General features: G+C 33.1%; 1 protein-coding gene across 7 annotated transcripts in view; it reads left to right on the plus strand.

Annotated features, from left to right (window-relative positions):
- LOC118192245 (malonyl-CoA decarboxylase, mitochondrial-like) overlaps window positions 1-27,761 on the plus strand; it is a 90,648-nt gene that overhangs the window by 2,716 nt on the left and 60,171 nt on the right. For all 7 annotated transcript variants that reach the window (XM_085823491.1, XM_085823488.1, XM_085823492.1 and 4 more), the window contains 3 exons: window positions 16,810-16,944; window positions 20,431-20,571; window positions 24,635-24,775. In XM_085823491.1, the coding sequence (XP_085679617.1) occupies window positions 16,819-16,944; window positions 20,431-20,571; window positions 24,635-24,775 (408 nt within the window). In that variant the 5' untranslated portion in view covers window positions 16,810-16,818. The remainder of the gene's footprint in view (window positions 1-16,809; window positions 16,945-20,430; window positions 20,572-24,634; window positions 24,776-27,761) is intronic.

Below are 27,761 nucleotides of genomic sequence, written 5' to 3' on the forward strand. Positions count from 1 at the left end.
TGTCTTACCTAACTTAGAGTGTTCTTACAGTAATAATTGGTTAGAGTAGACTGAAGGGTACCTCTTGTATAATTGTGAAGTTGTTGTTTCATTTATCGCCAAGTTGTTGTTTCATTCATCACCAAATTGTTGTTTCATTTATGATAATCTATGTAGTTGAATGTTTCATAAATATACTTTTACCTAGAACTGGGTGCTCCTTTGAATTTTTAAGTGATATATTGATGGTAAGGAAGTGTGCAATGCCAAATTTGTGAAATTCTGTTTTTTTTTTTTTTTTTTTTTTTTTTTTTTTTGAGTGAAAATAGATTGATGTGTACATGGATAAAGTCAAGGGAGTGTGCAAAGCTCAGTATCCATGTGCCTCCAAAAATCTCCAATTTTTACCAAGGGGCACCCATAAATATATACTTTTACCTAATAATCTGCTTAGTGTAGGGGATTGGGGTATCATACATCAGAACATGAATATTAACATCATAGTTTCTTTTCTTTGTGAATAGAGTAGCATCGGATTTTGATAAATTAATTTTCATCTTCCAGGAGCGCAGCCATGGCTCAAATGCTTGGATGTGGTTTCGTAGTATCTATATGATTGAGCCGTGAGATGCAATTTGTGATAGAATTGCTGTTATTGTGTTATGCGTTCGTGTAGATGTTGAATAAAATGGGGCCCAAAAGGGAACCCTGTAGGACCCCAGCCTGTATAGGCCTGAGGGGGAAAGATGGTGTGGTTGACACGAACGAAAGTGTCTATCTGTCAGATAGGAACTAATGATGTTAGTTATATATCCTGAGAAGCCCAGTGTGATTAACTGGTGTATGAGCCCTCTAGCCATACTCGATCGAAGGCCTTTGCTATGTGCAGAAAGATTGCTTAAGTGATAAGCTTGTTTTGCAGTCCAGTAGATATCATTTCTGTAACTCCATAAAGTTGATGGGTGAGGGAATATTTCTTTCGGAATCCATATTGCTCAGCGATAATAAGGCTGTTGGCATCTGCGTAGTCCAGGATCCTCTGAAGACCAGCCTGTCATAAAATCTGCAGCCAGAGATTCTTTGGGTCTTAATCAAGCCTGACTAAAGGCAACTGAAATTCAACCTTTAATGAAATAGGCCTTGATTTAATGGAGGACATAAAACAATTTTCTGATTTATCTTAACATTATTTTCTATAATGAAAAATGAAATCACAGATTGAATAATTTTATGTATTTTTAGTCTTGAATTTTTTTTTTCTACCCATAATGATTATTTTTTTTTCATACATGAAAATTCCTTCGGGTGACTTCCTCATAAATATATATATATTACTAGTGATTGTACTCGTACTTTAGATTCAACAATTGCAGAATTTGAATTCTATATGGAAAGCCAATTCTCTGAATTTATTGTAATTCATTGAAATTCTTAATAAGCTTGACAACATGAGGAAATTTCCGGAATTTCAATGATGAATTATTCATTTAGCATTTCCTGTTGGTAACCTTCTTGAATTTCTTAACTCTTCATTTGCCCTGATTTCTTAAAGTTTAATCTCTATTAATGTGGTACATGCATATGTCATATTGAAGAAATCCAGGCCCACAAACAGTTCAGTTGAAAGTCACTAAATACAGTCAAAAGTCTTTAATCCGGACTCGTCGGGACTTCGGCGATTCCGGATTATCAGTTTTTCTGAACTATAGATCATCAGTTTAAATCTGGTAAGATGGCATGCAGAAATTATAAAATTAAAAATATGAAACCGTAATTTATGAAAGAGCAATTATGATCTAAAGGGTATCAAAATTTACAAAAAAAAAAAAAAGAAAGAAAGAAAGAAACTTAATATTTATTTGTTTACTTTATTATACATTTCTTTCAAAGTGCATGCGTAAAGCATACATTGCGCATAGTCGAAATTAGAAAATTGCAACCAGAAAACTATTTGATGTGTATTCGTGATATTTATAATGACGAGGAATTTGATTTAAATCATATCAAAGACAGAGTACATCGAGATGAAATACTACTTTTAGTAAGGAATTATAAGCCGAATAAAATAAAAACATCTGCCTTGAAGATAAGGATAGTGCTGACAGATCAACTTCCAGTTCATTGCGTGCTGTGATGACCTTCCCCTCTGGCAGAGCAGCGTGAAATTGATAAACAGATTTCGGAATGGTTAGAGAAAACACGAATATGCATTTCTAAATTTTTTGCAGCAATTCCACGTTTTGTTCGATGGACATCGAAACATGCTTTCGCTTTGTAGATCCTTTGGCAGCTCCAGAATCGGAAATTCTTTTTGGCGTAATCAAAAGTTCAAGCTTACTTTTATAAAATTGCTCTAACAGTCTGCAAAAAATAATAAGCTGGATCCAATTCGAAGATTAAGGAACAACGCAATCTGCAACATTAACTGAATTAGATAATTTTAGCTTAGCTTATACCGTCCATTATACATTAAATGTGCATGCGTAAACGTATTATACGCAGGATTAAACACATATGCGCATGCGCAGAAAGTTTGTAGCTTTGAGGTCTGGATTAAAGACTTTTGACTGTACTATTAGTTTGACCTGAGTTCAAATCTCTGTAAACTGGTTGGGGACATGGGAGTTTTCATGATTTTTCCCATATGTAATATGAATATACATTGATATCATTAGATGATTTAAATGGGCTGTTGTTAAGGCATTTGTCTCACTTGAATATGCAGCAGGGAAGATAGGTCTAACAATCACTGAAGACAAATCAAAATTTTTAAGGTAACAAATTAAAGCATGAACCTACCCCCTTTAACCCGCAAGCGTGCGTGCTGGGTCCCATGGACCTGCCCGATTAAATAAACCCTTCTGAAAACAACCCTATTTTTTCAAAGTGGTTGTGGTTCAGTGTAGTCTCCTCCAAGGTCACCTTCTTTGTGTTTCCGGAGTTTTTCGCTGGATATTTGATTTGAAGTTTTGTTTTGATTAGACCCAGCATGCCTATTCACATTGCTGTAAAGTACACTGGTGTGCAAAAATTAAGGACGAAGTTGAAAAATTAGCGTATCAGCTGAACGAAGAGGCAGAGCGGACAGAAAGACCAATCAGGAGATTAAGTAAGGTGATGAACGGTAGCACATGCGCAGATATGCAGGTAGACGTAATGGGGGAGTGTCTGAGTAGTATAAAGCATGTTGTCGGTGTAAGATCAGTATTTCTGGCAAAGAGATTGCACGCCGTATAGTAGTTAAAATCACACCAAGTTGCTGCCTCAGCGAGAAATGGCGAAAAATCAATCTGTTAGACGACATCTGGATGCTTTTACCCGAGGTCGAATCATTGAGAAGTTGGAGGAAGGCCGCAGTGTGACAAGTGTGGCTGCACAGTTCGGAATTGCTCACAGCATCGTTTCACGACTTTGGAGACAATTTCAATCTACAGGAACAGCTATCCGGGGGTTTAGTAGTGGTCATCCACGAGGAACCACACCCGAGATGGCAGGTATATTGCCTTACAGGCCAGAAGAAACAGGCGGCAGACAGCGGGAGAAATTGCTAGACACACGACACAGGCGACTGGACGACCGATATCGCGTTTTACCGTGGCCAGAAGACTGTACGGTGGTGGTCTGTTTGCACGACACCCTGTATGGTGTGTAACTCTAACGCCTGCCCATATCGGAGAAGGCGTTCTCTGTGGTGCCGGGAACACCGGAATTGGAGAGATAATGAATGGGGACGAGTACTCTTTACAAATGAGAGCAGATTCAGTCTGAGTAGCGATTCTCATCGCATACTCATCTGGAGAGAGTGGGGAAGCTGCAATCATCCCTTGAACATCATTGAAAGGGACAGGTATGGAGGTGGCGGTGTTCTCGTTTGGGGAGGCATCATGCTTGGTAGTCGTACAGACCTTCACATCTTCGACGCAGGTTCAGTCAACGGGACCCGTTATTGTAACGAGATTCTTCTTCCATATGTGCATCTTTTTAGAGGCGCTATGGGTCCGCAGTTCCTTTTCATGGACGACAATGCACCATGTCATCGCACAGTAGCTGCCGAACAGCTCTTAGAGAGTGAGGATATTGAACGTACGGATTGGCCGGCATGATCTCCGGTTCTCAATCCCATTGAGCATGTATGGGATTTTCTAGGCAGACGCTTGGCAGCTCATACCTTACCACCAGTAACGATTCCGGAGCTTCGATTGGCGCTGCAAGACAAATGGGAAGCAATGCCTCAACAACTCATTGACACCCTCATTCTCAGCATGGGCAGACGTTGTGAAACCTGCCTAGCAGTCAGGGGAGATCATATCCCCTATTAAAGACCGGATGTTTCTTGCTGGACACCCATCACAGGGATATTTCGGCCTGCCGTCGCATTGCGCTCCATGCTACTTTTTCAATAAAGCTTCTTTTTATCCCTCTGATTTCTCTTTTAGTAAGTGTTGCTTACATTACTCATGTCCTTATGTATTGGGGATCTTACGGTATTAAATGTGCTGGTTTGGAAAGCTTTTGTACAAAGTTATATTGAAAAAACCGTCTCGTCCTTAATTTTTGCACACCAGTGTACTTCACTTCTGGTAATACAGAAAGCTGCAAACATGTCCCGTAATTTATCCTATAAGGAAGAAATGTTATGTTTGCAAAAAATATTAGAAGATGTATCAACTGGTGAAGAATTCATTGATGAAAGTGGTAATGAATTTTTTAGTTCTTATGATACTGATTCAGAAATCGAGATGGATTCTGAAAATGAAATTGAGAATGACATTTATTGCTTTATTGGAAAAGACAAAAAAACCCAAATGGTTAAAAGAAAAGCCTAAAGCTAATATTAGAACACCTCCACATAACATTATTAGTAAATTGCTTGGGAACATTGGTAAGACAAAATATGTGCAGACTCCAAATGAATCGGAACTTTTACTAAATGAACAAATGTTGCTGAAAGTTGTCAGTTATACAAATATTTATATTGCATCTATTTCTGACAACTGTCAAAGAGAACGAGATGCTCATCACCCAACTCTAATTGAAATTCACGCTTTTATAGGTCTTTTATATTTTTGTGGTGTTCATAAGTCATCTCATGTAAATGTGCGGAGTCTGTGGCGACAGACGGAACTGGCTTAGAAATTTTCAACAAAACTATGTCTTGCAAACGTTTTCTTTTTTTATCAAGATGTTTGCATTTTGATGGCATAGGAACTTGTGTCATCAGGAAACAATCAGATAAGCTTGCGCCCAAAGAGAGATTTTTGAAGATTTTGTAACCGCCAGAAATATTACACTGTCAGTGAGTTCATAACAATTGATGAAAAACTTGAAGCTTTCTGAGGAAGATGTTCCTTCAGGCAGTATATTCATAATAAACCCGCGAAATATGAGATAAAAGTTTTTGCATTAGTTGATGCAAGGACGCTTTATCCATGGAACTTGGAAATCTATCCAGGATCACAACCGCAAGGTCCGAATTGTGTAAAAAGCTTACCGAATGAAATTGTAAAAAGACTATGCTGAAACCTCTATGGATCGGGTTGAAATATCATTACAAGTTACAATCTTGCAAAAGATCTCTTAAAAAAAAAAAAAAAAAAAAAAAAAAAAAAAAAAGCTAACTATCATCGGAACAATTCAAAAAAACAAAAGAGAATACCCACAGAGTTTGTTTCCGGTAAGAATCGAGAAGTGTTTTCGTCAATTTTCGCCTTTCAAAAAGGTACAACTTTGGTATCATATGTTTCTAAAAAAAATAAATGTGTGAATTTGTTATCAATAATGCATCATGACAATGCAATTGATAATGAAACAGGCGAATATAAGAAGCCTGGAATTGTAACATTTTACAATCTTACGAAAGGGTCTGTAGAGGTAGTTGATGAAATGTCAGCTGCATATTCTACATCAAGAATATCTAAAAGGTGGCCTATGGCAATGTTTTTTCCTGTTTAAAACACCGCTGTAATAAATGCGAGGATACTCATTTTGTCATCCAAAAATCCTCCTAAATCATATAAAAGTAGGCGTTTATTTCTGAAACATCTTGCATTGAGCCTCATCGAGGAACAAACAAAATTTCTTGCTTCGATACCATCCCTTCTGAAAAAACTTCGGACAAAACTGCATGCCTATTCCAGAAATAATGATGACGGACAACCGCCGCAAAAAAAGAAAAAATTGGAAAGGTGTTTGTGCAGCGAAAAAGAACAGAAAAACCAAAACGCGCTACGTAAAATGAAAAATATTTGTGTCTGGAACATACGACAGCACTTTGTTCAATGTGTTGCTAACATTTGCTTCATTTGTGTATGATGATGATAAAGAAAATAAAGAATCAGTATAGAGTAAAGTTATGCTATTTTTTTTCTATATTAGTTTAAGGTTGTCTATTTCTTTAAAAAAATGTTTATTTCGTAAAAAAATATTAATAGAAATTAAAATTTTAATTTTTATAATTTGCGTATTTTTTAAGTTTGATCATAAAATTTTGGCATAAATGTAATACTTTTACCTGAAGAGTAACAAATTTTTCTTCAAGAAACACGAGCCAGGGACTCAAAAGAGCGCACGCGCTCGTGGGTTAATAATCAACAATTATATTTTTGAGGCTGTTAAACAATTTAAATATATGGATACAATGATTTCAAGCATTAAATTGAAATTAAAAACAGGATGTCTGTGGCCAAGAAATATTTTTATAGACTTAAAAACCAACTTAAATCCAAATTAATTAGCATAAAAACCAAAACAAGTTTATATAAGACCTGGGGACCTGTATGGAAGTGATCGATGGACATTTAACAGGGCAGAGGAAGATCGACCATTGATATTTGAAAGAAAAATTCTAAGGAAAATTTTTTGGACTGGTGAGACGAAATGAACTGTTGAGAATATTATGTAACCATGAAATCTATAGGAAATATAACGAACCTGATATCAGAATTGTAAACACATCTCATATTAATTCAGAAGTCAAACAACAAAAATCAGCGTTATATTTACAAAATTAAATAACGCTGATTTTTGTTGTTTGACTTCTGAATTAGTATTTATTCGGCGTGTTATTGTGTCTTAATTACATCTCATATTAGATAGCTAGGTCACATTTATAGATAAGCTGATGCATTTTCTACTAAAAAGGTAACCTTCTCGAAAATAGGAGAAGTGATGAAAAGGAAGACCACCCACTAGATGGTGTGGAAAAGAATATGAAACTTTTAAGGGTAAAGCATTGGGAAGCTGTGTTGCCAGAGAAGAGCCGTGGCCTGCAGCAGGCTGTAGAGCTCAAGATGAGGAAAGGAATATATGAGCTACCCCAAGAAGTTCTTAAAGATTGGCAGAGAATCCTTGTATGCTTTGTTGTATTCAAATACCATAACCTAATCTAAACACATCCATGCCCATCACTGCAGTTGCAAGAAGTACTTTTTGCTGCAATGACTGTTGTTATCAACTTGCCATTTTTGAAATAAAGCATATCAGTCCTTTTGCATTTCTAAATTCTGAGATTGTAATTCACTCCATCAATGCAGAATGCAGAAACTGGAAAAAAGTAATTCATGTCTAGTGTATTATAGACTGTAAAATCAAAAAATTATTTTTGACTATCCTTTATTGTGTCTGCTGATAAGATCACATTATTTTTAAATATCAATGTTATGTATTCTAAAACTTGCTTTGAAGTGTAATTTAATTGTCATTTTTAACAAATGGTAGAAAATTTCACATTATGATGCAATTTTTTTAACTTTAAGTCATGATATTTTAACCTTCAGTCTATTTCTAGGCTGTAAAACTGATATGTTATTAAGACTGACAGGTGACCAAAAGTGCATGTAATCTATAAACATTTTATATGCTGTCATGTATTTGCTTATTTAATTGTGTACTGTACGTGGTATTCCATCATTTGAAAATTATTTTTTAGAAGGCACGTTTGTTATTGAAAGAATTTTCAAGAAAAGTTACTTATTTGGTGCAATTTAGTGATTTTGGTTGCTTTTTTTAAAAAGATCATCAAATTATCAAGTGAGTTGGCAAACATTATCAACATATCAAAAGAAAAGTATTAAATTAGGATTATATTATACCTTAAAGAATAAAACGTACACCTTTTGCAAGAATTCCTTTTGTAATTGGTTTGCATTGTTGCTCTCTCCATGTACACTGCAATCTGTTTGCACTTCTTTCTTTCTTTTCAATATCGACAGAACTGCTGGCCCACTGGGTTAGGTACTTTTCAGCCTGTTGGATCCCGTCGATGGAATTAAAAATAAATACATGAATAAATATAAATAAAGAGCTTAATGTTGTGACCTCCGGGGATTGGCCAGGAAACGAGGAACATTGAAATAAGAACCAGAATATGGAAAGAAGGTGCATGGTGGGGACTGCTGAGACTAAGCGGAACACTTTTCACTATTATCGTGCATGTTAGGCATAAAGTTATATTGAGGATGTGCTATAGTAATCAGGTACAGATGTAAAGTACAAATTGTGGAATACATTAAATGAGTTCTGTATTAATCATAATATTAAATATAATTAAAAATAGCAAAAACAAAATACAACAAAAAAAAATGACGTTAAATAAATTAATATATGTACGGAGCGGGCTGCTGATGGCATGGTGTCCAAGGAAAGAAGTCGCTCCAGGCTGTCAGCAATGCTTTTAGCAATGGTAGTGCAGTCTCTATGTGGCTGAGCACATATTTATTCTTAATTGTGTTCTTGAACCATGCCTGCATATTGATTGCAGTTGGTCTTTTTAAATGTGAATTCCCTGTGTGCGAGCAATCAAACAGATAGTGATCTGGGTCACCAGTACTGCCATAAATACATTGATCACTGTCTCTTAGATGAAATCTGTGAAGATAGGACATACAGTCAAAAGACGTTAATTCGGACACCCATGATCCGGAATGATCTATAATCCGGACCTCAAAGCTAAAAACTTTCTGCGCATGCGCCGCACTGACACATGCGCATAGGCATTTACGCGTGCGCGTAAGACCTTTACGACTGCGCATATGCGTGTGCGCAATAAATTAATTGTTTAATAAAGTAAACAAATAAATATTAAGCTTTTTTTTTTTTTGTAAATTTTGATACCCTTTAGATCATAATTGTTCTTTATTTCATAAATTACGGTTTCATATTTTTAATTTTAGAATTTCTGCATGCCATCTTACAAGATTTAAACTGATGATCTATAATCCGGAATCGCCGAAGTCCCGACGAGTCCAGATTAACGACTTTTGACTGTATATGGGCCATTTCTGTCAGATACTGTGTGAGGTGTGAAGAGCTGCTGTTTAAATTATGGTTAACTTTTGGTTGAAAATCATACAGTCTTCTGCCTGTGGTGCTTGTCTTCCAGTAGTTTTGCCACTGCTTCATTAGTTCACATTTGAGAGTAGTTTTCAGATATGAGTGCGGGAGGGGCACTCCAATGCTACCCACATGGGGTTCATTGGCTGTGCCTTTCGCAATCATATCCGTTGCTTCATTTCCTGTAATCCCTGTATGTGCTGGAACCCACTGTAGCTGGTGCCTCAGACTTACAGGAATCAAAATTAGTTTTTGTATGTCTCTGACAATGGGATGTCTACTTTGGCTGTCCTGGATGGCCTGCAAGCTTGACATTGAGTCTATGAAAATTACTTTATACCTGATATTGTTACCAGTAAAGTTCAGAACTGCCTTTAGGGCTATAAGTTCTGCCTGAAACACAGAGTCGCTGGGATAAAGCTTCTTAGCCCAGGAATGGATTATGTGATCACCCATTGCACACCAGGCACTGCCAGTCCCGAGTTCTTCTTTGGAGCCATCACTATATACGGCTAAGGATTGTAATGCACTTGGAGAATTACAGTTTGCTTCTATATCAAGGTATGCAGAGTGGCAAGGAGAGTGGGCAATGTGATTCTCGTAGTCCAAGGATTCATAAGGCTTACTCCAAATAGTAACGTCTTGTTTTAGTCTGATCACTCTTGCTCTGTACTATCAAGTGCAGGGTTGGAAGCCCAGCCAATACATTTAATGCAATTGTAGGAGAGGCATGGAAATCTCTGTAGATGCCCAGAAGGAATGGTCTTTGTGCGGAGTTCAATACATGTTGCGTGTTAATCATCACATTGCTAGCCCATATGGAAACGCCATGACGAGCTATGCGCTCAGCGATTGTGGCATACCATATTTTGAGCATCTGCGAGGAGACACCCCAGTTAGCAGCAGCTGTTCTCTGCATTATATTAGAAAATTTATGCAGCCTTTCTTTAAGATCCTTGATGTGAGGGAGCCAGGAGAATCTGTCATCTATAATCACACCCCAGTAGCGGAAATGTCTCACGAATTGTATGTTTCTGCCATGAAGGTTTACGCATGGGATACGCTCGTGCCTTTTTCCTGGGCTAATTAGCATTCCTTTTGTTTTTGCTCTTGAAATTCTGAGCTTATGTTCACTGGGCCAGCGGACTATTTTGTCTAACGCTTTTTGAGAGTTTACCTCGTAACTTTTACGGCTGTGACCGTTTGAAATTAACAAGAAGTCGTCAGCATACGCTATTATTTAAGATGTTTCATCATCATCAAACAGGTTGAGTGTGGTGTCTGCTACCAGTTTCCACAGAAGTGGACCTAGGCAGGAGCCCTGTGGGCAGCCTTTTGTCACCTTTTGCATGTGGGCGTATCTGCCCGTTGTAGCTTGAATTCATCTTTCACTCAGGTACCTGTAGATCAAATCAAATAAAGTTTTGGAACAAATGATATCTTTGAGACATTTCAAAACGTCATGCTGCCACAACGAATCGAAGGCACCTGGAATGTCTATGGTGATTAGAACAGTATGCAGTTTATTCTGCTTGTTTCTAAGTGTTCTAAACTGATTCAGTGCATGATCCACTGACTTTCCTGCTGTAAAGCCATATTGCGTAGCATTTATGAGTTTATTACCATGAATGTAAAAATTCAGTCTTTGAAGTACTATTCTTTCTAGGATTTTTCCCATGACTGGGAGCAGGCGGATAGTCCTATAAGAAGCAGCCTTGTTTGGATCTTTATTTCCCTTTAGGAAGAGGTTAACTTCTGCTATTATTGCGCCTTCTGGAAAGTGTTGAATTCTCCAGCATGCCTGTAAATAGGAGAAAAGTATTGCCGGATGCTTGTTATGCATAGTTCTGAGAATGCCATTATCAAGCCCATCCGGACCTGGAGCTTTACTTGGATTAAGCTTCTTAATTACATTATTCAGTTCCTTACTTGTTGGAAGAGGCTCAAAATCAGCAATCGACGAAGTATAATACAGTACAAAATCTGTAATCCGAACTCGTCGGGACAGTGATTCCGGATTAAGGGTTTTTCCGGATTATAGATCATCAATTTAAATCTGGTAAGATGGCATGCAGAAATCATACAATTAAAAATATTAAACCTTAATTTATGAAATAAAGAGCAATTATGATCTAAAGGGTATCAAAATTTACGAAAAACGCTGAATATTTTTTATTTTATTAAACATTTCTTTCAATGCAAATTGTTTAAATTGCTTCGTTTTTTGTGCTAAACGCGCATGCGTAAACATTAAACGCGCATGTGTAAAGCATAAAAAAAAAAAAAAAGTTTGTGGCTTTGAGGTCTGGATTATAGATCATTCCGGATAATGGACATCGGATTACAGACTTTGTACTGTATTTTTCAATACTAGTTCGTATTTCCTTCTGCGCTGTAGTGTTTTTATGGGGGTCATCATGCTGGAAAATCTTTTCCAGTATATGTGTGACTATCTGGGAACTAGTGTTGGCATTCTGACAGATTGACGTAGTTAGACTGATTGGTTTGAAGACCTTAACATGAGCAACTTTGAATAGTCTACCAAATTTTTTGTTGCGTTCGTACAATATTTCTGGTAACATGTCAGTTTAGCTTTTGAAATCTTCCATTTGTAGACTGCACAACTTTTCCTGAATATCATTCCTATTATATCATTCCCAGTGCTCTCTTTCATTTTAATCACGGCAACCATGAAAATGGCGCCTAAGGGCTCGAACTCGACTCCGTTCAGCCACTAACATGGAGTTTTATTTGGACTTTTAAGTAGTTTATCACAGACCATCTACAATGTGTCTATTATCGTATTCTATGCCGTATCGAGCTCTTCTTCATCACTCGCACTTTCAAAGGTTGCTACTAAATGAGAACGATGAAGTGCTAAAGAGCTGCCAAATTTTTGGAAATTTATATATTTCGTTTTCCATCTATTTTTAACTGCCTATTGGTGTTCTAAGTCAATGTTGAATCTAATAAAACGATGGTCACTTAATGATGAGCAATCATTCCAGACATCCAATTGTTTGTTCTTGGGTAAATTGGAGTAGTTGCTAGTGTAAATCTGGCCAGCCCTCTGCCCGTGTGGTCCAGAAAGTTGGAAGACTGTCAGCTGAATTAATTATCGTCAGGCCATGGGATGTTATAAAGTCCAGAACTGGCACTGCTCTTCTGTTTCCTTCCGGTGTGCCCCAAATAGGGCTTGCGGCATTAAAGTCTCCTGCAACAATTTTGCTACAAACCAGAAGTGCAACTACATATTCTAGGTCAGTCAGTGCTAATGTGATATCATGTGACGGCGGAATATAGACACTTGTGAAAGCAATCTTCCCATTAGGGCTCTCAAGCTGAATGGTGTTTCAGTATTCACCCTTTTGCGTTAGTAATGGTGTTAAGCAGACCGTTGTACACTATTGCTGCTAGATTACTGGTTCACTGAAATACTTTGAAAGAACTCGTGCCTACAATTTTTCCATTTGCAATGTAATATTCTTGCAGTAGAGCCATTGGAAAGTTATTTTCCATTATAATTTGTGCTGCATTTTTTGTTGCAGCCTGGCATCTCTGGAGATTCCTTTATAAGATGGAGAAACCAGGGTTCGTACGATCCTCAAGACTCCTTAAAAGTCCTTAAATTTTTTGGAATCGATTTTTGGTCCTTAAAAGTCCTTAATTTTGGACAAATTCATCAGGAGGTCCTTAAGTTTAATCATCTGAAATTTCTGTCTGTTTTTATAACTGCCATTTTGAGTGTGAATTAGCATTTTGGAGGAATATTTTTGGCGATTCACTGACACATATGGTTATCTTTTGAATGAGTTCTAATTTGTTTCTATTTCTAATATAAATGATGGGATACTCAAGTTTCTAAACAAGAAGTGAAACATAAGCACTTCAAAATTCATTTTTTCTAATAAAGAAATCAAAAAACTTTTCGCTTTTGAGGATGTGAATTCTTTTATTAAAGGGTTCTAAATTTGGCGACATGTCAACATTTTGGGAATTTTAAGATCAGTTTCTATAGAAAATTTTTAATTCAGAGATCTGAGAATTTTTTCGACGATTTTTTTTAAAACATCACCACATTGATAAATTTCATTAAAATAATGGTAATATATTGAAATTTAAAAAATAACATTAAAATAAAACATCTCTATTTTTCGCTGTCATATTATAAAATTTCATTTTGGACACTTATTATACAATATTATAAATCTGAAAAATAAGGCATAATGCTATAAAGCGTAATTTACAAAACAGCTCTTAACAAGAGCAAAATTAGCTATGTAATTAATTAAAAATTGTCTGAATGTGCATGAGCTAAAACCAATTAAAACACGGGGAGGTCTTTTACAAGGTCAGAACTGCTGGTGTGAATATCTACAATCCAATTGTTATGACCTGGGGACTTGGGTACGGATGTCCTTAGTGTTATGTGGGACTGTGTAACTGATGGCGCCAGATTCACAAAAGCCTCACTTATATCGTCAGCTGTGGCCAAGGCTGGCACACCGTAAACTATCACTGAAGTTTTTCGAATGCTGGGAACTCTCACAGAAACTGTTGAAGAAAGCGCAGGTGTTTTTTCTATTGATTTACGAAGCACGTATATGTGCTCCCGAGCAGTGCATTACACCAGCAATTCCTTAGCCCGGTAGGGGGAACTTCTTCAACCACTATGCCTATGGCTCTTGCGCTTATCTTGGAAGTAAGCTGGATCCTAACCTGCTCAGGGGTTCGATCTGTATTGTTGGGCTTAATTAGCAATATGTGTTCGAATTGGTTTTTTTCAAGCGGCTTTGTATGGCGTTTTTTCTTTCGAACTTCAGTGAAAAGAAGCTCATTTGTATCTGTCTGATACTGTGTATCTCCTGTAATAGAAGGAAGTTCCGTAACAGGTGTAGTAGGAGCAATGGTATTCAAAGTATCGCGCTGCTGTTGTAATGCCTGGATTTGCCCCTGTAGCTGAGCGTAAAATATCTCTTGTTCAGCTATTGTGTTGTGGACTGTATTTACAAAGCTGGCTATTTCCTTCCTGACGGATGCATTAAGTTTTTAAGAATCTTTGGAATGTCTAATGAATAACTATAATTGCTCACAAATAAATTTAAACAAATTTAAATTTAAATTTTAACAAACACGTATAAAAGTAAAAAAGCAAATTTAAAGCCAAAATTAAAAAAAAAAAAAGAGAAGAAAGCCAAAATTTTTTTAAAAAATTTTAAAGATGTGCAAACTATAAAAGATTTAATTCTCGAACTAATCTACAGTATCATTTAAATTCAGAAGCATAAGCAAATCAAGTGCAGAACCAATCCATGAAAATAAATTCACTAATTTAGCAAATTAAAATTAATCCAAACAAGATTGATAGCCTCTATTCTGGAAGTGGGAGTAGAAGAATTTGTCATGCTCCTGTCTACCAAAGGGAAGTCTTATTTGTATGGAGCTAATTGAGTCCGCTGAAGTGGTTGGCGTATCTGAATGCATATTTAAATCACAATAATGCACATAGAGTAATTATAAGTGCAGTAGAAAGCACTGAAATTACAGTTTTATGTGGGAACACAAAGTAAGTGAAAGTGCAGTACAGTCAAAAGTCTTTAATCCGGACTCGTCGGGCAATTCCAGTTATTCATTAGACATTTAGACATATATTCATTATGAATTAGTTATTCATTAGACATTCCAAAGATTCTTAAAAACTTAATGCATCCGTCAGGAAGGAAATCGATTTTTCCGTATTATAGATCATCAGTTTAAATCTGGTAAGGTGGCATGCAGAAATTATAAAATTAAAAATATGAAACCGTAATTTATGAAATAAAGAGCAACTGTGATCTAAAGGGTATCAAAATTCACAAAAAAAAAAGCTTAATATTTATTTATTTACTTTATTAAACATTTCTTTCAACGCACGCATGCATAAAGCATACATTATGCATAGTCGAAATTAGAAAATTGCAACCAGAAAACTATTTGATATGTATTCGTAATATTTATAATGACGAGGAATTTGATTTAAGTCATATCAAAGACAGAGTACATCGAGATGAAATACTGCATTTAGTAAGGAATTATAAGCCGAATAAAATAAAAACATCTGCCCTGAAGATGAGGATAGTGCTGACAGATCAACTTCCAGCTCATTATGCGCCGTGAAGTCCCCCCCCCCAACAGAGCAGTGTGAAATTGATAAACAAATTTCGGAATGGTTAGAGAAACAAAGGATATGCCTTTATCCATTTTTTGCAGCAATTCCACTTTTTGTTTGATGGACATCAAAACATGCTTTCGCTTTGTAGATCCTTTGGCAGCTCCAGAATCAGAAACTTTTTTTGACATAATCGAAAGTTCAAGCTTACTTTTTAAAAAATTGCTCTAACAGTCCTCAAAAAATAATAAGCCAGATCCAATTAGAAGATTAAGGAACAACACTATCTGCAACATTAACTGAAATAGATAATTATATAATTTTAGCCTAGCTTATACCGTCCGTTATACATTAAATGCGCATGCGTAAACGTATCACGCACATGCGTACAGGTATTATGCACGTGTGTATAGGTATTATGCGCATGCACATAAAGTTTGTAGCTTTGAGGTCCGGATTATAGATCATTCTGGATTATGGACGTCCGTATTAAAGATTTGGTGCTGTATGTGTTTAAATCAGAGATGTAGGTAATCAGAAGGCACCCAAAAACATAACAGTTTGGCACAAACTTGAAATTGTGCACAGGCATCATGATTGCTCAAGAACAGTTGAAATTTCAATGTGCATCCCAAAAAAGCATTTCAATGTCGTGAAAATAAGAGGAATTTAATTTTTCCTATTTAAAAATAACCCTTTTTAAAATAGTAAGTAGCAATCAAAAACAGAGAATATGTGACCGAGAGAGAAATATGTTGTAATCCCATTATTTCAAGTTATCAGAATAATATTATCTAATAATAAAAGTAAAACTGCCAGAATAAAATCGATAAACAACAAAATTGACAAATTGGTGTGACAAACTTTACTTTAGCTGAATTTTCTATTTGACCCAAGGTCAAGTCCTAATGAACAGGAATGGCTGCAAGGGAGTTCTTGTAATTTTCTCATGTGTAATGTAAATATAAGCCAGTATCCATTCAAATATGATTCATAGAGGCATCTCTTCCATTGAGCAGCCCTTGCATGATTTGCTGAAGTAACTGAATGTAATCATCTTCAAAACCATTGTTGTATACAAATGGAGTAAAACATTTTGAGTATAATTAAATATCTTGCTGATACTATTTTAAAAATTAATAATAGATTTTTTATCCTGGAATTTTATTATCTTATGTTTAATAATATAAAATTTATTCTGGGTTGATAATATTTAATCAGATATTTCCAGTGGAAGTAAAACTGTATATTTTTTTGTGGCTATTATCTTTCTTTTTTTTTCTTTTGTTATAAGAACTAGTAAATTATTCTGTGTTATTTATTAAGTAATGTATTAATTATTTTTTCTTCAGGTAAAATATATGCCTTTGATATCAAAGCATGTTGTACAGACTTCGAAAGTTATGGCCCTAGTAAATAAGAAAATGTCATCCTTAAAAATTCCATTGGACTACATTGTCCATCAAAGTGAATCGCCATCATTAGAGGTTCATTTTATTTATTTTTTTACTTTGACATATTTATTCATGTATTTACTTTAATAGTGATGCAAAATACATTGCATTTTTATCAGTTTAAGATTATTTTAATTTATTTATTTCAAAATATTTACATTTCTATATTATAAAATCCCATCATATGTTACTATTGTTTTCTTTACGAATATGCAATTGATTCAAGAGATTTCTGAACTGCTGCTTAACATTATCTTTTTATGGGTGATAAGGTCATCAAAGTGTGGCTGCCATATGCATAATCAAATTTTTAAAGAGAATGATTTCAATGATTAAAAAACTTCGTTGATCTTTAACCCTCTGACGGGCAAGGCCGTATATATCCAGCGTAGAAAAAATTATTTTGTGGTGTCTGTAAGAAAGTATATATATGAGCATCTTAAAATCTGTCCAAGAAATGAAAGCAATATACTAAAAGTTTAAAAGTTTTAAAAGGTTATGTTAACTTATATAAACAGTATGGAATTAAATCTGTCTGAAAAGTTATATGTATTTAAGATAACTTTAATCAGTTTTAAAATAAAAGCATACATGAATTTACCTTGCTTATTTTAAAAAGCTACTATTATGTTTACAAATCTTATTTTAAAATCGTGTTTTGATCTAAGTAAGCAGTAGTTTAGTTTTGGTGCTCTATGGCTGCCTTTTTTACTTGGCGTATATATCTCAAACCGAAACGTTAACGTGGCAAATAAGTTTTTTTATAATTTTTTGCTTTCATCACCACATAACTATCAAGTGATAACAACTTGAGAAATGACTCATGCAACAATGTCTAAAACTTTTTAATTTGTAACTAAACATACAAATAGTATGGTGACATTTTATGTTACATTATGCTTGGTGATGATTACAGACTTCAATCAACTGTGCTGCGAAATGTTGAGTGTATGAGAAAAACATTTAAAAGACATTTCTTTCCATATGCAAAACATAGATTTTGTAAATGTTATTTATAGGCCAGAATTATTACATCTAATGCTGTTTGAATTAATAAGTGATTTGTTCTTCAGATAAGCTTTAACTGAGAATTTATTCAGGATTCAGAAGCCTTAAGCATAATGTGGGAAATAGATGTTTGTATAATAAAATAACTAAACTTATATAAGTCAGACTTAAATGCCTCTGTGCATGATAGAAGCAAGATGAAATTTAGTGGAACAACATGCTTTTAGTGACCAGTCTCATTATAAGTTGTCAGTAATGTGTAGCAGATACTAGATAAGCTACATACTGTGAATTTGAAGGATTTGGGATGTTCCAAACAAAAAGCGAAATTTTCCAGTCGAGAGAATTTGTGAAAAAATGTGAAGAAGTGATTATAAGTATAGAAGTTTTCCATTGCAATCACAATGCTCCAATAATCAATCGACTAATGAATGGTAAAATCTGTAGTACAGTTCTAAATCTAGAAAATATTGCTACTGATAGTGAAGACAGTGACAGGCATAAGAATGAAAAAAAAAAATTCATTTGACAATTATATTAAGAATTCTTGACACTGCAACTACATTTATTAGCACATTGAACAATGGCACTTTGTAACTGAATAAGAAATTATGTCATTCTATAAAATTAAAGAGGATGTATTATCACAAAAAAAGAAGCAACTTAAAAAACTGAAAGAATCATTTAAATTAAGCTTTTAATGGAAAAGATTAAGACATTTAAACAGTGAATTAGAGGGTGAGTATCAAAGAATATGTAACAGAAAAATTTGTATCTTCAAAAGGTCATTAAAAAAATTAATAACACTTATCTTTTATGAGCCTAGATAACAGTGGTCTTGTAATATGCTTAGAACATTAGTGAGCTACCAAGCTGTGATGTAATATATTTGTACCTAATGTTTTTTTTTTTTTTTAATCTGAAAGATGATTTTGTGGCTAATGTTTTGTGATTTAACTTTCAAATCTATTAACTGGTCTTGGTACTTTTGCATTATCCACCCAACCCTTCCACAAAGTTGCCAGTCGTTGAGGACTAATTGTTGGCAACCTAATATCTTATAAAAAACAGTAGCCATTTTTAAAAAAGGGCAGCATACAAAATTACATAAAATAACAATGAATTAACAAAATTAAAAATGCAAGAAATGTCCACAGTTAAATGTTAAAAATTTCATAAAACAAACGTCCATGATAAAACATTCAGAATTTCATAAAACAGCACAAAATTAATGAAATAAAAAATGCAACAAATAATAATAAATCCATAATAAAACATGTTCATTTTTCTGAGCCTTCTGTCCATGTATGCAGCTATCTGGTTTGGTTTATTTTATTTATTTATTTGTAAATCTGAGAATTACAGAATCTCAGCTTTACAAAGCAAATTGGAACTGCTGTCCATGTATACTTCACCCTGTTTTAACTTTAAAAAAAAAAAAGAAAAAAAGAAAAAAAAATGAGAATTTTACAAATTTTTATGGAATGGGCATTCATCCACTCTCCATGAGTAGGCAAAATGCCATGTTTCTGAAAAAATACAACAATTTCTTCTCCATTAACAGGCAAATTCCACAGTGGTAGTACAGTTCATTACAAAAAATAAAAGGTACTTTAATATTATTGCAACCACCTTGATAGAAGTTGTCAAACTGTGGCAACCATATGCATAACAATTTTTCAGGTAACCATATCAGTAACTAAGTTTGAATAAGCAACATCACCATTTTTTTACACATTGTTTTAGTTGTATTAGAAACTCTTAAAAATTAAATTGTGATATTTTTTATCTTCAGCTGAATTTTGAAATATGCACTTCAGAGATTTGCTTGCAAGCGAAGAAGGTTCTGTGAAATTTTTGTAGAAATGTAATATTTTGCCACAAAGACAGGGATGTCCAGATTTGCATTTGATGGTGTTGAATTTTGAAACCAACTTTTTTGGAAATACTGTGGGAAAAGTGTAATGAACACATTGGAACTCGAAGTTACAACAAATAAAAATCCCAAACATGACCCTCAACTTTCAAAATTGCATGAATTACGACTACTGCCACCAAGATAGATGGTGGCATGATATGCTGGTGTAATACTTTTATCACCATTAGTGAGTTCCCAGATAAATACATTTTTGTAAAATTCTGATTTGCCTACATAAAGCTGTTCCTTGTTATACTTGTCCGTGTTGGGTGGATAATGCTGATCTTTATTACACATTTCATTTTTTAATTTAATATGCAACATCTCTGTTTACTTTAAAGCGTTTCTGTGATAGATTAAATTATATGATTTAATATGAACAGAAATATAAATGTATGATTTTAACAGGTATTATCAAACTCACATTTTAAAGATACAAATAATCAAGTGCAATTTAATAACAAGTATAATTAATGTATTGCTGTTGATTGCAGCATTTTTATGTCACTGAATTTATAAATCTTCATTTGGTTTTTCATTATTTAATTGAATTTTAAGTATATGAAAATTAATTTAAATTTATTATACTTTAGAAAAAACTATACGAGTTCTGCAGAGAGTACATCAGTTTACCTGTAAATGAAAAGATGACGGTTTTAAAAGAATTAGCAGTGAAGTATGATTTTGATAAGGAGACTGTAAAAAAAGCAGCTGAGTCATATATTTTTCTTAAGGTGGGTTGTTATTGTTATTTTTGGTACTTTCTGATTATTTCTAATTATTTGCAATCCCATGAAAAGTTGCTAACTCATAGTTCATGAATCTCTTTTGTTCATAAATAATGATAATAAAAAGAATTTTTTAAGAAACAAATTTTGTGAGGGAAAAAAGGCCGGTTTTCCATTTTTATAGCCAGTGGTACTTTTCAGCTATGATGTTTATAGATGTTTTTCACAGTATTAGTATTTCATCATTCATTTAGAAATACACTTTTATCTATCAGTTCCATAAATAAGTATCACTGTCTTGATGAACTATGTGCATTGAATAAACATAACATTTGATTTCTAGATTTAAGTAGGTAAAGAAATAATTATTCTTACTATAAAATGGCTAAATGACATTTTGGTAAATTTTTAATATCAGTTATGAAAAGACTACATCTTTACTATTAGTAGTTTACTGTTGAAACCATGGATGTGGGTTATCAGGAAGTACCTTACTTTCTATAATTTTCTATTATTTATATTTACTAAGAGAGGGGTTATATAAACCTGCCATGTATTGAAATATCATTTGCACTTAATTGTCTTTATATTAATTGCTATTCATTTTATATCATATCACAAAACTCGGTAGCATAACTCTTATTTCTTCTTTTAATGTATAATTAATTAATCACCTAATACGCCTAAAGCTATGTATTGATAACTAAATCTTTACATGTTATGCAACTTAAGTTTTATAACCCTGGTTTCTGTAGTGCAGTTGACAACTTGTATTATACATTTGTCTTTCACAAGATAATAATCTGAGGTTTCAATTTGATAGATTTTCTGGAAAAGTGTAAAAATATTAGTAAACATTCACATATACATTATAAATTGGGTCTTTGGGTTAACTGGTTGAGTTCATTTGTTCTCTTTCCAAATACCCCGTAGTAGAGGAAAAGTTTAGCCATAATGTTTATAATATTTATGCAGCGGTTATATAACAGCAGATTCTCTATTCATGCTTAGCCTGACCTTCTTTATGAATTTTAATTCCACTGCTGTTTCAAAACCCTAAGAATTTCTTAATTTCACATATTTCAAATCTAAAATTAAAAAAAAAATTGTGAATAAATGGAAAGCTGAAGCATATTCTTTACGACTTAGCAATACTTGCGGATATCATTAGTATGCAAATAAAAGTTTTGTTTTCTTTAAATTACATCATTACATGCAAGTTAAAACATTTTGTAAAACTTTATTTTAAATATGTGTAAGAAAAAGAGCTAATTTTGAGTGAAAAGCTATGATATAAGGCACAAAATAATGGTTTGTATCATGATTTAGTGTCCTAGTGTGTTCTTATTCATTTGATAATTTGGACCCCATATGCTTTCCTTGTTCGTCGTCATATATAATGAAATTCCTGATTAAAGTTACTTTTAATTTATCTACTTTTAAATTTTAGTTTCTTTGAGGTTGTCATCAGCTATTAGTGTCAACCAAATTATTTGAGAAACTATCTTTTCATCTCTGGATTTGCTGCATAGACGATCCAGTTCACTTTTGAAACTGAATCTGACTATTCCCTTCCTGTCCTTGATAGTCTTATAATTCACAATGATTTTAGCAGTATTGTTTATTGTAAACCCTTTTCTGTTTGTTTTCCACCTCATGCTGTCACCTAGCTAAGCAAAAAAATGGCTTTGTTTTACTATTATGTATTTTGTGCTGTCAAGATGTATGTTCCTCAGAACCTGTGCTTGCTAATGAACTTAATTATTTGAGATCAGTTCCCATTGACTAAGGAGTTTCTCTCATGGTCATTGATAAAACCTGTAAAAAATTTCAACTTACCATCAAAGAAGACATTCCTTTATGAGAAATAACATTAATAACCTTGTCGTACTTCCATTTCATCCTTCTATCAGTTACAAAATTGCGCAGATTCTTCAGAAGTTCAATTTTGAAATTATTTTCTCACTTATCAATAAAACCCATGGTTCGACTCTTAAAGATTCTATTTCTAACTTTAATTCTTGGGAAATTTATAGCATATCATGTCAGTGTGGTTTGAGATACATCAGCCAAACTAAAAGAGCAGTAAAATTTCATATCAAGGAACATGAATATGATGTCCAAAGAGGCAAAATTAGCAAGTTCTCAACAGCTAATTGTTGTTGGAAATTTGTTCATAATTTTTACTTTGGGTCTGCAAAAATTATTTAAAAATCTTAATTAATGATTAAATTGATTAATTGTAATTTCTTGAAGCTTTTCACATTCATAAAAATTTATCATGTTTAGTTAATGATTTTAAGTCCATTTCTGTTCTTCGTAATGATTTTAAAATTCTGTCAACTTAATTTTTCAATTTCATTACTATTTTAACTGTTACCTTCTGGTTTGCTTTACTGTGGAGTATAAATACAACCATTGCATTCACTGCTTTCCAGTCTTGCGGATTCTTTTGCTCCTAGTGAAGAGAGACCTGTACCTGTTTGCCATCGAACTGAAGGTTGTTGTGTTTCTAATTTTATGAATCATTATTTGTGTTACTAATTTTACAATTCATTATTTATTACTTTTTGCTTTCATGACTATGTAAATATCACAGAAGTCAGCTAATTCTGCTGCAAAGTGTTGAGTGTATTGATGAGGAGGAATTTAACAGAAATTACTTCTCATGTTCAAAAAATTGATTTTATAATTGATACTCATAGGTTGCAATATTAACATTCATTGATGTTTGAATTGAGAATAACTGATTTGTTATTCAGTTAAGCTGAGGACCAATTCCAGAGCTTATGCGGCCGCACTGAATGGCAGAATTTCAGGAAGGTAAACTTTTTAGAACTTAGAGAAACACTGAGCAATAAAATAATGGAATAGCAAAATCTTAGAATTTAGGGAACTCACAAGATGCAAAATTTGCTAGCTTTCAGAGGGACTCTTGGTAGCAGAATTTTGGATCCCCACAAAATGCACTGGGCTGCAAAATACTTTAACACTAGCTCTGAATATGCATTAGTTTATGTGGGAATTTATTTATTTGGGACTGAGATAAGCCATAAGTATGTGTAGGAAGTAGTCATAAGTATAATAAATATCTAAACTAATGTAGTTCAGGCGTGATAGAATCAATGTGTGATACACTTTATCAATGTGTGATAGAAGCAAGACAAAATTTAGCAGAACAGTATGTCTTTAGTTGCCAATCTCATGATACATCACCAACTGTATATAGCAGATACCAGCTGAGCTTTTTGATGACAGCCACAAATTTAAAGGTTTTCAGGTATGACAAATAAAAAGCAAAATTTAAATAAAGATGCTATAACAGAAAATTTTTATTACAGAGCCCCAATCATCAATCAACTAACAAACAGTAAAATCTGTAGTATGAATCTTTTTAAATCCAGAAAATATTGCTACCAGTAGTGTAAAAAAAAGCAAACAACTGAATATTGAACATTTTTCGTAGATTTTTTGATTCCCTTAAGTTCATAAATCACTATTTCATATTTTTAACTTTATAGTGTCTATACTAGATTCAAACTGATAATCTAATGTCCAGAAAAATTCGGAATTCTGGCAGTTTTGTTGAATCCAGATCTTGGACTTCATATTATTATTTAAAAGGAAAAAAAAAAAAAAAAAGGAAAATTCATTGACAGAATTTCCATATATTTGCTGCTTTTATTCACCTACATTTAATTAATATTTAAATTTATGAACTAAAATCAGGCAGTCTTTAGAGTTGAATTTCAAAAGCTATGAATTTATAGATGCCCAAAAAAATTGTCTTTATGGCTTATTTTTTTATTATTGTAATAATTTTCTTCTTCCACTAGTGCCCTTGGTGTTTTTAGCTTGCTCTGAGTATTAACATTTTTAATTTGGCATCTTGCATATAGATACTTAATGTAGTGTACAAATGGATTTTTTTGGGTCAAATTACTTTATGTTTTAAACCTAGTTCATGTATGTACTTGTTTTCTTAGCAATTGATTATTAATTAACTTTTTATTGGTGATAACATGAGAGTTCAGGATATTTTCAAATAGATATGATACACTTTTTATAGGACAAAAGTACTGGATTACAATTAAAAGCTGCTGAGCGCTTAAAAACAACTTTGAACCCTACTTACGGTCACTTCTTCAGCCGTATTAGAAAATTAGATGGTGGAGTGAAGTTTCTAGTAGATTTAAGAGCAGATATTTTAGTAAGCATTTATTACATTTTAGTATTTAGTTAAATATTGTTTTCTTATATAATCTAATAGAAAAATTCATATATAAGGTATAGTGTATATACAAATAAAAAATGGATTCATGTATGTCACTTTCTTTAAAGTTAATGATCATGACTAAAATCATGAATTTTAAGTGTGCTTTTTCCAAGTTATACTTTTTAAAAAGATTTACATATTTTTTAAGCTATCCCAAGTTGTAAAGTTTTTTTAATACATTCTTTTGATAATTTGTATTAAAAGTTAGTATGTAATGAATAAAATATTTTTTTCCTATTTATTGTTTGTTTATCTTTTAATACAGAATTATCTGAATCTTTGAAGTAGTGAATTTGCACCTAAATGTAATTCAAAATTTCATATATGACAATTGTTTTATTACCCTTTTCTCAAATGAATGTTTTCGTATTCCATTGCTTATTAATAACTTCCCTTATTATTATTTTATTTAAATTAAAATTTGTTTGCATTCTGTATGTCCCTCAAAGCTATCAAAATTTTTCAAGTTTGATTAATATTTGTGCTAATTGTTAAATTGGTCATATTTTTTAATGTGTAAAAAACTGCACAAAAGTATTTTTTCATATTTTTTATTTTTGTATTATTTTAACTGTTGGTTTGTTGCCAATTATTTTTTCTGTAAAATTGTCCATACTTCTCTCCTAACTGTAATTGTTTTTCATTGTGTAGTAAAATTGTGTTAATTTTCATGAAACATTATTTATTAAAAATATTTTAATGTAAAACTAACATTTAATATGTAACTAGCTCTCTGTAATGTTTTTGGAAGTCATCTTTTAACATGAAGATCATTTTAAGAAAAAGTTAAGCGTAAAAATTATTGAAAATTTCTGAATTTTCCTAATGTAACTTAGGTACTTTTTCAACAACTTCATATTCATTTTATTTGTAAGAGCATTTGCATTACTCAAGAATTTTTTTCCCATTATTTTCAAAATTTTTGAGTAAAAATCCCTCTACCCAAAGCAAGCAATTTGGGTTCTTTTAATTGTCATTCAGAGCATCATAATTAACCCCTTCGCGCCGACTGTCACATCTACGTGCCAGCAACGAACACACTCACCTCCTGGCTGACACGCAGGCGAGCTAGAGCATTTTCCCGTTCACTACCGACTGTTACGTATTTGTGCCAGTGTCCTAGAACGTTTGAAAAACTATAATTTCTGCCACAAGATGGCACTGTATGTCCATATGGTTTCAGATACATGTACATTAGACCTTCTACTCGAAATGAGAGAAGCATGACTCACATACATGTGTTTTTGATTATATAAACAAACAGGGAAATAAATGTTTCCGAATGGCGTGATTTATGACGTCTCTTTAAATCGCACTTTATTCGCACGTGGTAGTTGTATACTGTAAGTAGAGAAGTTTTATTTGCGCTAAAGTGTTGGGTATTTCGGTTTGCAGTTCAGTTTTTAGAAAATAATTAGATCTTGTTAGATGTGAATTCTTTCTGTTTTTACCGTTGCAATGTCGAAGCGTCGAAAATGTTAACAGAGCATGAAATAACAGAAATAATGCAAAATATTTCAGATATTGATTCCGAAATTCTGATATTCTGATATTGATTCTGAAAGATTAACTGAAAGACATTTTCCAAAACTTTGTTCAGAAGAGACATATAAGAAAATGAGACGACGATACTTCATTTGTTCACATTCCCGGAAAAATCCTCCAAAACGGCAAATTAGTTATTATGAGTGCAAGGAATGTAACGTAGGACTGTGTGTAGATCCCTGTTTTCAAATTTTTCGTACGAAAAGAGAATTTTAAGTAATATATTTAGTTTTCAGATGTATAATGTTAAAAGTCATAAAATGGTGAGTAATGAAAATAAAATGTGTAAAATATGCATTTAAACAAGAAATAAGGTAATTAAAGTATATAGTATAAAAATATCTATAAAGCATAAGCCGTTTAAATACTCTATAGAGCATTATTAAACAATGCGTTGATACTTCGGAAATTTCATCCGGCGCGAAGGGGTTAAAGACAGTACACTATTTAGCTTTTACGTAGATAATATTTTAAGGAAAATTTTCAAAACAGAAAAATTATTGAATTTAAAACTTTGACTTTCATGAGCTGTAAAAATATTGATTATGTAATTATGGAAAAGTGGTCTAAAATAAATGTATACGTGTATGCAGGTATAATAAACATATGATATAATATGTACACTGCACAAAAAAAAAAAAAAAAAAAAAAAAAAAAAAAAATGACAGTTCTATATCTTCCATTCTACCGGGTCGATTGACAAAATTCAAATTGCGTTTTTCATGTCTCGAAAGCGCGATTTAGGATATATATTATATTTATATATGGCATTATTTGAACATAGGTATTTTGACACAAAATCGGACTTTTTCTGAAATGGCATGCCTTTCAAATGGCATATTCTTTTCCATATTTAGATTCTACAGCTCAAATTATGCCTAAATATTAAATTTGTCAAATTTGTTGCGAAATTTACAAAGAAACTCAAAATTTATCTGGGAATCTTTTTTTCAGTTTGTGCCGAAAATAATTTACTTGGCAAACTTCCTAATTTATAGCAACCTATCCTCTTTCTTTTTTTCTTTTTTTTTTTTTTTTTTCCATTGTAGACAAGCGAAAAAAATTCATTGTTCATACTTTTAAATAATTTTAACCAAGTGTGTAAGCCAAAGTTGGCGTTATTATCACTTATAACATATATGCCAAATTTCAAAATGTGCCAATTTGTTATAAATATACATTAAATTCAATTAACATTGAGGAGCTAAAATTTTGAGAGCTAATTTTTTAACATAAAAAACTACTAATGCGATTTTTACAAAACCTGGCAGTTTGGCATAATTAGAGTCGTAAAATTAAAATATGGAAAAGAATTGGCATGTTATTTCAGAAAAAGTCCGATTTTGTGTAAAAATACCTATATTAAAACAATGCT

This window comes from Stegodyphus dumicola, chromosome 9, assembly GCF_044657685.1.
Source record: "Stegodyphus dumicola isolate Sdum_Otavi_A_Nest chromosome 9, ASM4465768v1".
NCBI classification, from domain to species: Eukaryota; Metazoa; Arthropoda; class Arachnida; order Araneae; family Eresidae; genus Stegodyphus; species Stegodyphus dumicola.